The 11,718-nt window shown below is 48.4% G+C and overlaps 1 protein-coding gene across 1 annotated transcript; it reads right to left on the bottom strand.

The window, feature by feature from the left end:
• Positions 1–616: 616 nt before the first annotated feature.
• LOC126189050 (cytokine receptor-like) lies at positions 617–5,396 on the bottom strand. Its single transcript, XM_049930907.1, has one exon. It carries the CDS (start codon positions 5,061–5,063, stop codon positions 1,098–1,100), a length of 3,966 nt encoding a protein of 1,321 aa, XP_049786864.1. The 5' UTR covers positions 5,064–5,396; the 3' UTR covers positions 617–1,097.
• Between the last annotated feature and the right edge of the window lie 6,322 nt (positions 5,397–11,718).

The raw sequence follows: 11,718 nt of genomic DNA, 5'->3' as shown, positions 1-11,718 counted from the left end.
ATGTCCATAATGAATTTGTAATTACTACAAAGAGCTGTCATTGCAGGTACTTTCTTTCCTTTCCTTACATTCTGCTGCAATATATAAGACATCAGCACCTTACCATTGTAAGATGCTGTTTGCATGGCCTGTACACAACAAAACAGCTTGTGGGGGGAAGCTTTTACGTACAGCTGCAGTCACTAAATGCTTTCATCAACACTTGAAGGTACTTAGGGCCTTACTCTTATAAAAGGCTAACAGATTCAGTAATGTGATGACTTGTTGTATAATTTAATAAACACAATTCATCAGCACTTTCCAGAAAAGCATAAAACATATGCACAGCTGCTAAACCTGGGACAATGGAACCTTAAGGATTTCAACAACTGCTGGAAGACTGAAAAAGTTAATTCAACGAAAGAAAATGTTTTCTTATCGCTAGAAAAATTACTGCGGGAAAGTCAACTACTGATTTTATCACAGTCCATACTTTTACCCATCCTTGAACAGACAGCAGATACTCAATACCTGTATGAAAAGATATAAATGAGTCTGAACAGCAATTTGTAATAAAATATACATTCCTCTCGTCATTACACATAGAAATGTACCTGCTTCTCTCTCTCTCTCTCTCTCTCTCTCTCTCTCTCTGTCTCTCTCTCTCTCTCTCTCTCTCTCTCTCGCACACACACACACACACACACACACACACACAATTAGAGATGCAATGAAAACACATAGAACACTGAGGGGGAAACGAAGGCTTCATACCTTTCTGCTACACACAGCCCGAGAAGCGAGTCATCTGGAAAACACATTAATCCGACGTGAACAACGAAATGTTATTGTTTCAGGAGGAGCTATTACGAAATATTTCTTCGCCACAAAATTAACATCCGTAGTCACCACAAGCACACTAAAACACAGACACACGCACAACTGTTTCACCGGGGCCACATTAGTGGTATAATGCTCAATCTGAGCAAACACTTGGACAACAATAACAACAACAACATTTCACAAACAGATCTCCTTTATAAAAGTGCTTATACAAAATATCAACGATCGTGAGTGGAGTGGTGAGGGGGATGGAACGTCTAGAGGTGCTGTCTGCGTCAGCGGAAGGACATGAGTAGCGGGGGCGCCTCCCGCGTCTGCGCGGTTTCCGACAGGCTCACAGGTGGCGATTGCGGCCGCTCGTCTGACGAGTCCTCGGAGTTGGCCGTCCCGCTGTCCACAGAGTGCGAATCCGGCCGGCACTGCACGTAGGACAGCTTGACGTAGTCGGGGGCGGCCTCAGTCTCGGGCGCGTAGTAGGCGGGCACGTCGGCCTCCACGTCCTTGGCGGGGATGATTATTCCCGGGTCCGACGCCGCCTCCGGTCGCTGGTCCGCCCTCCTGCGCCGTCGTAGCGCCCTCATGTCGGCCATTCTCTGCCGGATGAACGGCGGCACGTCTTCCTGCGCCGGGGGCGGCGCCGGTGGAGGCGGATCGTCGCCTCGCGCCGGGAGGCTGGCGAGCGTCACGTAGCCCGGGACGGAGGCGGCGGGGGCGGCCGTCGCGACGCCGGACGCGAACGGCAGCGATACGTACCCGCGGCCAGCCGCAGCCTTGTCGACTTCGGCGCCGAGAGGTTGTTGCTTCGAGCCGACCACCTCCGCCGCCTCGAGGGCGCTGAGCCAGTCGTCGACACTGCCGCTGCCGGCGAGCGGCGGCGGCTGCTTGGGGGCGGTAGATACGCTGGCGACGCTCACGTAGCCCCTGGAGGCGGCGAGCGGTGGCGGCGGCGGCGGGGGGCTGGGCAGGTAGCCGGCGCGGCAGTAGGGCTCTCCGGCCCCGGAAGGCACGTCGCGCGCGCTGCCGCCTAGAGCGGACGCCGCCACCGCGGGGGCGGGGGCGAGACAGGCGCCGGCCAGCGCTGCCGTCAGGTCGGGGGTGCTCCAGGAGGCGGGGGCAGCCTTGGCGCCGGGGTAGTCGGCCGAGAAGAGGCAGGAGAGCGGCCGCGTCTGGCGGCAGCGCTCGCCGTCCGCCTCGGCGCCGGAGTCGGTGGCGGAGGAGACGCGCGTGGCCGTGGTCAGCGACGACGAGGGGCAGTCGCGGTCCGAGCTGCAGCCGCTGCTGTCCCCGCTAGGGCTGCGCTGCGCGCCGCTCCCCAGCAGAGTGCAGTCTGGCTCCCCTCTCGCGTCCCCGCCGGCCTTGCCCGCGTCGCGGATGCTGTAGATCTGCCACGGCACGTTCATGTGGTAGCCGTCCTCCTTCTCCTTGTCGATCGTCAGCGGCGCCAGTCCGGGCGGCAGCTTCACCTCTATCTTGTGCGCCACATTGAACCACACGACGAGCTTCCACATCAGGAATCCCACTATGATGAAGAACACTAGTATCGAGACCGATATCATGCACCACTTTATAATAGTCGTCATTTCGATCGGGTCGACGGAGCTGCAGTACGCCTCGGCCCATTCGCTCCACGGCCCGTAGAATGAGCGCTTCGGCCGTTGGTCGTTCACGTTCACCGCTCTGATGGCCAGGCGATAGATGCGGTTTGGGTCGCGGCACTCTGGAATCTTTATATCGGCCGTCCTGTTGGCGGCCTGCGTCGCTGTAATGTTGTACACCCTGGTCGCGTTAGCGTCGTCGGACGGCTGTACCCACACCTGGTAGTAATCCAGTTTCCCGCCAGCGTGGTCTGGCGCTTTCCACTTGAACACGATCCTAGAAAAGTTCTGCACGTGCGCTACGGGCCTCTCTATCGTACCCGGCAGCCCTATCTCGGTTCGCTTCGTGACAGGCTCTGTATAATTGGAACATTCCAAGCTGCGCGGCATCGTACACGCCCTCACATACACATTGTACACGGTGTAGCTGCTGAGGTTCCTGAGAGTCACCGATTCCTTTTCGTCGGGCCCTAACTCGACGAGATGATGGTTGTACAGGACGTCATAATGGTTGAGTTTACCATTCATAGACAGCGGAGGCACCCACGACACTGTCATGGAGTCATTTGTTACTCCCGTCACGGTCACATCCAGCGGAATGGTGGGCGCCGCTTCCAGTGTTGTGGTGTACTTGGGATTACTCGCATCACTCATTATTCCGTTTGCCTCCCTCGCCACGTAAATCATGTAAGTAGTATACGGCTGCAGATTGGTAATACTCGCCTGGACAGACACGTTGTGACCGCGCACTATCAGAACCTCCTCCTCTGTCCTGCACGTCGCGTTGTGAGGCGACACTATGGGGCAGTAGTAAATATTGTACTGTGACACATTCTGCAGCCGATTCTGACACTCCATCTCGAAATGTACTTCAATATACGTGGAGCCCACACTACTTATTTCGATTTCTTTCACCTTTTCCAGCCCGCTGTTAGGTCTCAATGTACATGTAGCCCAAATCATGCCGCTGCTCGAAGTGTTGGTATTCGAGGATATTGCGAATTCGTAAACTTTACCCTCGCGCACTGTAATGTTCATGGTTCGTACGTCTTTAGACACGCGAGTCCAGTTCAAGAAACCGGAGCAATGATTGGGTCCGTCGCGATCATTTTGGCACCAAAACACGGTGTAGCTGTCGATCATTCCTGCCCACTCTTTATCGGAAGGATGATTCCACGACAGCTGAATAACACCTTTCTCGTTGACGTATTTGGTGAAGCCTGTCGGTGTTGGTGGAAGCGTCTGCTTGGAAGGCACATGGACAACTGAACTCTCCTCCGAAGGGCCCTCCTTATTCGTCGACACGATCCTGAAGGTGTAGCTGTCTGTAGTCAGCTGATCGAACTGGGCGTAACTTTTCCCAATCTTGTTCGGCTTGATATTCACCAACTTGCCATTCTGCTCCACAGACGAAACATCGTACGAGAAGTCGTCTCCATTCTCAGAGCATCTGGGAATGCGCTGCCAGTAGATGATAATGTCTCGCCGGTTCAGTCTTCCGATGATATGAAAACTGCCGCTGTCGGTCTTTGGAGGGAAAGACGGCACAGTAGGCAGCGTTTTGAACGTGTGTGATGCAGGTTCCGACCACATGTGATCGCCGGTGGCCATGGGCGACTTCAGGTACAGTCTTACGTCGTACAGCGCATTAGGATAACGCAGTCCGGTTAGTGTGTAATTGGTGCTCATCTTCTCCAGCTGTGACGTATCAGCTGTCTCCCAGGCGTCAGACGGGTCGCACACGGACTTGTACTGTATCATGCGATCGAGGCCGGGTGGGAACTTCTTCATGTTCATGGCGATGTCCCACTGCAGAAGCGCACTATTTGTAGTTATATCCTCGGAGACGAGGTACAGGGGCTTGGCGGGCAAGACGTGAGCAAATACGTGGAATTTTATCCGAGGAAATGTCACATTTCCGAGATCATTGCTTCCTGTGAACGTAAAAGCGATGTACTGATGCGTCGGTCTGAACATCGGGTCGGTTCGTGTGTCCCAATAACAGTATCCGCTGTCTTCAGTCTCTTGTGGACATTTGTACACCCAGCGTGTCCCACGGCCGAGTAGGGCGTACATTATTTTGTAACGCGTCCTCAGCGGGTTTTCGGGTGCCGTCCATGTGCAGTTCAGACTCTCCCAGTTCCAGGACAGGCACGAGAACTTGTCAACAGGCTGTGGTTTATACGCGACGACCACCTCGTTGAGGCACAGTAAGCTCTGTTTCTTGCCTCCCTGGTGCAGCCTACAGTAATACTTGCTGGACGACACTTCGGGATGAGGCTCGAGCAGTCTCGCCGTGGTGGCATTGAGGACTTGGATGTACTCCTGGGGTAGCGGTGTGGCATTGCGGTAGAACCTAATGTCGCTGGCGTTGCGCCCTTTGGTGGCCACGAAATGCGGATCGATGAAGCAGTAAATCTCCAGAGAGCTGCCGTACTCGACAACTATCCGGCCTTTGGGGACGGTGTAACCGTGGAAGTCCAGGCCTGTCATGCATTTGCCTCCCGTCACGGAGACGTGCTGCGTCGTCGGGGCGGCGGGCGATAGCGTGGCAGCTGCGGTCGACGTCTGGGCAGACACCGGCAGCAGCAGAAGCAGGCATAGCGCGGGAGCGCTCGCCCACGCTCGGCGGTCGCAGCGGGGCATGCCGTCGCCTTAAAAACAGCTCATAGCGGCGGCAGGGCCCGCAGACAGCCTCACATGCGCCTAGTGGGTCGCGGCCGCTTCTTCCTCCAGCGTTGCAGTGTAGTGGACTCGGTGGTAGCCGCGCAGCGGTCAGCGAGGCGTAGCTCTGCGTGTCAAGTAGCGGTACCGCGCGACGACCGCAGCATCTGCCACCGCGCGACGAGCACTGACGAGTGTGTCCCCGCGTGACGCGTTTAATAGTCACTCACGAAATGGTGCGACGCGAGAAAAAGGTGGAGGTCGCAAATCGATATAGACAACTGAGTGGCGCAACGCAACCTCCCACCGCGACTGTCTCTCGGCAACTGGCCGACTCGTAGCCAGTGACGGCGCCGGAGACGTCCGAGCCGAACCGAGGGCGCCCGAAGCTCGGCGGCCCCGGCCGAGCTCGGCGACGGCCGCTGCAGCAGAGCGCTCAGAGATTTCGCCGAACTGCGCGTTCACCACTGGGACGGCGTCTTTTCTCCTTCAACACGCACAAGCAAACAGCGCAGCGAGCGTCTTAGAAGCGCGCTCTCAGCGTTCGCACTGCTACGGTCACACAGTACGCAGGCACGGCTCTTACACCGTAAGCCGTTACTTGACACTGCTGTCATAGCACGTATGTACGTAATTTTTATCAGCTGCGTGTTACATATACAGTCAAAAACCATTCTAGGAGGAACAACGATATGCTGCGATTAATTTTCTGGAAATTTTAAGTTTCCATGCGCTACCTTCTACCTAAATCGTTTATATTCACCTAAATTGCTTATATTACATATATTGCATCGCACTGCGCGTGACATTTCTCGCCGTAGTTAAATGAGTTCGGTGAAACAGATACATTTGGGCGGAATCTGTTTTTAAAGCAGGAGGCAGACAAATTACAGTAAACGGAATTTTGAGGTGGTAGAAAGTAATCTGTGTCAGATAAAACTGCCCTAAAACCCTTCTTACTAAATTGAATCAACGATGCCAAAAACTACGTAGTTTTTCTCATAATGTAGTGTGAGTTTAATGCTAAGAGTTCGATGCCTGATACTTAATAATTCACGGAAATCATATTTAAAAGCCACAAAAAGCCTCTGATGAAATAAATGCTTTATTCACTACTATTTTTGATCAACAGATCGTCAAGTAACACAAAATTATTTATGTTAGCTAATTACGGCGGTTGTGCTGTGGCGCCAAAACGTAAAATAAAACTTTTTTTTTTTTCTTGACACCACAGTAAGAACATCGTACGAGGCTGACGTAAATAATTTTGAGTTACTTGCTGATCTGCTGATCGAAACTGGTAGTAGGTTTATTTCATCAGCTGCCCATTGTGGCTCTTAAATATGATTTCCTTCAAATATTTACAAGGCTTGGAGCACAACGAGTACAAAATATGTGATAGTTTGTCGCGTCACGATCTCACAGTGTTACAATTTTTTCAGTGTAAACCCCACACTGATTTTTTACAGTACAACCTTGACAAATACGACGAAGAATTGCACGTGAGTTCTCCAAGATAAATAAGACAGAAAGCATTCTAGCATGTCACTCAGACTTCTAAGGTTTGTCAATATGACTATCTAAAAAGTTAGGAGAATAAACCGAACAGTCCGCAGCTCGTGGTCGTGCGGTAACGTTCTCGCTTCCCACGTCCGGGTTCCCAGATTCGATTCCCGGCGGGGTCAGGGATTTTCTCTGCCTCGTGATGACTGGGTGTTGTGTGATGTCCTTAGGTTAGTAAAGTTTAAGTAGTTCTAAGTTCTAGGGGACTGATGACCATATATGTTAAGTCCAATAGTGCTCAGAGCCATTTGAACCATTTTAAACCGAACAAGATGGCCATTTGGGTTTTCTGTGGTATTCATACACCTCCTAAGGCAAACTGCAAGGTGGTAATTCTGGAAAGGTCTTGGACGATTCCCTTCTCCGTCCTGCAGAATTCGAACTTACACTCTGTCTCTAATGGCAACGTTATTAACGGGACGCTAAAGCCAGATCTTCCTTTCTTTCGACCTTGGAGGGAATAAACTGCACTTTCTTCCTGTTTCCTCGCATAACTTTCCTCTAGATCACACCAGTATGGACGAACTAAGCAACATCGACAACGGACAAGTCAAATTTAAAGACTGAAATTAGAGTTATATAATTTCGGTACTAAGCATACAAAAAGGTTACTGCTGTGTTGTATTTTTCGTCATACGTTTCGAACCCGCGCACGTATTGCCGGATGCCTTTTAGAGCTTGTTTGTATCTCATTGCAATGTGTTTACAGTTTAAATGTCTAGAGTTCAATGACAGGTTATATTCTGTAGACTACTGATAACGTTTCATTCCGGAACAGGTGGAGCGACCTGAAACTCGATAGATTTTGTGGCAGATTATCGATTGGATCTAAATTTGGTACTGTCACTATAAAATCTAATTTTCATTGCAAAGTCACTGGCTCTGTATCGCCTTATATGACAACAGATTTTCATAATATAAAATACTCCATAAAAGAAACCCAACATGCAGGTAAAGATCATGAACTGAGTTCTGAAATAAAGCACATGTCGTGGATCAGGTAAGTAGTGTAGATTAACTGCTCTCTCTCTCTCTCTCTCTCTGTGTGTGTGTTTGTGAGCAGGAGCACATGCAAGTGCAACATCTGATTATAATAAAAATAACATCGTATCAGGAACGCAACTTGCCACCAATTTTAAGAGTTTGGGATAAACAAGTAAGACATTAAACTTCCTATATTCACTCTCCTATGCGATATTGTTTCCTAGTTTGCCATAAACGTATACTTTCCGATATGTGTATTTTACCCTGGGAAAGTACTTTCAGAACAATCTGCGGTGACAGTTCGCGAACTTGGTGTTGGTCGCAACTGAGGCGTGTTTGAATTCTGTTATCGCATTACATATGCTCTAACACGGGATTTGTATTTATCTTTATTCATTCCAAATGAGAAACAATATAATACAACCCGTCTACTGTTTCTTCAATAGTGTCTTTGCTTTGTCGAGGTACTTTTCTAAGTCAGAGCTTCATCATCACGGCTTCAAGTCCTACGTAGGGAATTCCCTTGGGATTTCAGCGTGGAAAAACGCAATTGCTACGCCGCACAGCATGTAAGTTATTTATTGTCTTCGTTCTGCTGAAATACCTATGCTATAAATGATGTTTCTGAAACCTGAAATCGGCATAATTCTAAGTTGTACTGTAACTATCGACGATAAGTCTCTAAGTATTCCACTGTAATTCTGTAGCGTATTATATTCCACGACAGTTTCGCAAATTGTAATTTAAGAAGGTACTGTACTTCCACGGATTCGCGTTTCTAGCATGTTGATATCGTAATGAAGTTCTGTACATAGCAACGGAAGCTCTGGCGATGAATCTATGCCATAGAAACGTAATTCCTGATAGTAAAGACGCTATTGAAAAGACAATAGACTGATATTTTTACTAAGCCTTCTGTTGACTTAACCGTCTCGTTTTCTACAGGAGATTCATTATGGATACTGGTATGCTTCCAGGCATTGTCCTTAGCTGTTGTCTCCATTTTGTTCACAATATTTCGCCGATGGACCCAACCGTCTTCTCCAGCTGATACGAGTTTTGCTGTTACGTGTACTCTCTACCTGTACACGTCCTAATCTTTGTTATATACGTGTTCCCGGCAAGAGATACACGAGGGCGTGCTGAAAAGTAATGCCTTCGAATTTTTTATGTGAAAACTCTTAAAGGCTTTTAAATAAAACAAACGTTATTAACATTCTACTTCTTCATTCTTCATGTCTACCTGTGTCAGCCCTCTGCCGCTAGAGGGCTTCGAATCGTAGCTTGTAACACGGCGTTGTAAAACATAACTATGTCGGTCCGTGAGAAACAGCGTGTTGTAATTGAGTTTCGAATTCGAAGAGTTCATCCACACATGGAGTACCATCTACTTCGGCATGACAATGTCAGACGACACAAGAACGCTTCAACGTCTGAAACTATCCCTTGGGTCCACTGGCATCGATTAGATCTCCATGCAATACCGACCTGGCCCCACCAGATTTTCGTCTGTTTCCAAATTTTAAAGAACTCAATCGCGGACTTCACTTTGATAGGGATGAGGCGGTGAAAGCAGAGGTGAGGTTGTCGCTCCGTTAACAAAATCAAATAATGTGCAGTAGCGGTGTCAACGGACTGGTGTCTTGTTGGGGAGTGAGTTCGTCGCCAGGGTGACTAAGTTGCGAAGTAAATGTGTAGACATGAAGAACAGAGATGTAGAGCATTAACACCGTTTGATTTATTTAAAAAAGCTTTAAGAATTTTAACATAAAGGATTCGGAGGCATTACTTTTCAGAATGTCCTTGTAAGAAGGTAGTAGTGTGGTCGAACGAACAGTCTTCGTCAAACACAGGTTCTCTAAATTACACGAGATGTAAGAGTCGTGTTTTTTTTAAATAGGTACCGTTTCGAAATTAAAAAAAGACGTGCTAAGATATCTCAATAATCTTTTTTTACATGAAAGCCTGTACCTTAGTCTACATTTCTACATAATTTACGTCAATATTGAGGCACTTGTCATAACGTTGTACCAGCTTTTGAATACCCTCCTCATAGAAGTCTGCCGCCTGACTTGTTAACCACTGCATCGCCACTGTTTTGACTTCGTCATCGTCTTGAAGACGCTTACCAAAAAATGGTTCAAATGGCTGTGAGCACTATGGGACTTAACATCTGAGGTCATCAGTCCCCTAGAACTTAGAACTACGTAAACCTAACTAACCTAAGGACATCACACACATCCATGCCCGAGGCAGGATTCGAACCTGCGACCGTAGCAATCTCGCGGTTCCGGACTGAGCGCCTAGAACCGCGAGACCACCAGGGCCGGCAAGAAGACGCTTACCGCCCAGGTGTTTCTTCAAGTGCAGGAACAGATGGTAGTCACTGGGCCGGGGCTGCACGGAGAATGATCTAGAGTTTCCCATCTAAAATATGTGATGAGATCTTTGGTCTGATTCGTCACATGCGGACGGGCATTGCATTGCAGCAAAACGATGCCCTTGATCAACTTACATGGACTGTTGCTTTGATTCTGGTGTGACGTAGGCCACCCATGTTTCATCGCCCGTAACAATTTGGCTCAAGAAATCATCACCGTCGTTGTGGTACCGCTCAAGAAAAGTCAATGCACTGTCTAAACGTTTGGTTTTGTGCAGATCTGTCAACATTTTCGGTACCCAACGTGTGCACAATTTTCGGTAATTCAAGTGCTCGGTCACAATGCCATACAAAACACTACGAGAAACATTAGGAAAGTCATCCCGCAAGGAGGAAATCGTAAAGCTTCTGTTTTCTCTCACCTTATTGTCCACTTCCTGCACCAAACTTTCATTAACGACCGAAGGACGCCCACTCCGTTGTTCATCATGCACATTTGTGCGGCCCTCTTTAAATGCTCTCACCCACTTTCTTACCATTCCATCACTCATAATGTTTTCTCCGTAAACTGCACAGATCTCACGATGAATATCGATCACTTTTAGGCCTTTAGCACTAAGAAATCTTGTAACAGCCCGTACTTCACAATCGGCTGGACTCACGATTATCGGAGGCATCTTAAACACTCAGTACACAAAGTAAACAAGGAAGAATCAAAGTGTAATGGCGTCAGTGTGTAGATTAAGGTACAGACTTTCATGTAAAAATAAAATTATTGAGTTATCTTAGCACGTCTTTTTTTAATTTCAAAACGGTACTTAATTAAAAAAAACACGCCTCGTACGTCGCCATTCTTCCCAGGATTCCCATTTAAGTTTTCCGAGTATTTCTGCTACCATTTCGTATGGGCTGTACCTCGTCATGTAACGATCCTTTCAGTGCGTCTTAGAATTCATTCGATATCTACTGCCACTCCTACTTCATATGAACTCCAAACGCTGGAACACAGCCGTCAGGACTAACTTCTTGTATACGTTCTCATTTACAGACGCAGCGCACTTTCGAGAACTCTTCCAACAAACCTAAGCCTTCCGTTGACCTTGTCTGATACTGCTTTTACGTGATCATCCTATTTCGTATACCCTTTTATTTTCGCCTCTGAAAACTTGTAACGATGTGACGTTTTCAAGGTACTCACCACTTAATCTTTTTCTCTTGCCTTGTTACGGGCCTTATCTTATATTTATCTACCTTTAAGAATAGTTGCTACTTGTTACACCTATTGGAAATTTTGTGTAGGTATACCAGTATTTACTTACGAGCATCCAACCATTACACTTTCCTGTGGACAATAGCGCCGGCAGCGAGCGATCTTACATTGCTGTCGATCCTACCTGCAAAACCGTTAATACACTGTCAGAACTTTAGAGGTCCGCCGGCCGTTGTGGCCGAGCGCTTCTAGACACTTTAGTCCGGAACCGCGCTGCTGCTACGGTCGCAGGTTCGAATCCTGCCTCGGGCATGGATGTGTGTGGTGTCCTTAGGTTAGTTAGGTTTAAGTAGTTCTAAGTCTAGGGGACTGATGACCTTCGATGTTAAGTCCCATAGTGCTCAGAGCCATTTGAACCATTATAGGTCCTGTTACGTTTACTTGGACACATTGTGTGTTTCGTTTATGCAGAACATTCGGCTTCTAGTAGAATCTTTTTA

This window comes from Schistocerca cancellata, chromosome 5, assembly GCF_023864275.1.
Source record: "Schistocerca cancellata isolate TAMUIC-IGC-003103 chromosome 5, iqSchCanc2.1, whole genome shotgun sequence".
NCBI lineage: Eukaryota > Metazoa > Arthropoda > Insecta > Orthoptera > Acrididae > Schistocerca > Schistocerca cancellata.
The sequence above is the reverse complement of the archived record's forward strand: the minus strand, read 5'-3'. Positions and strand labels throughout refer to the sequence as shown.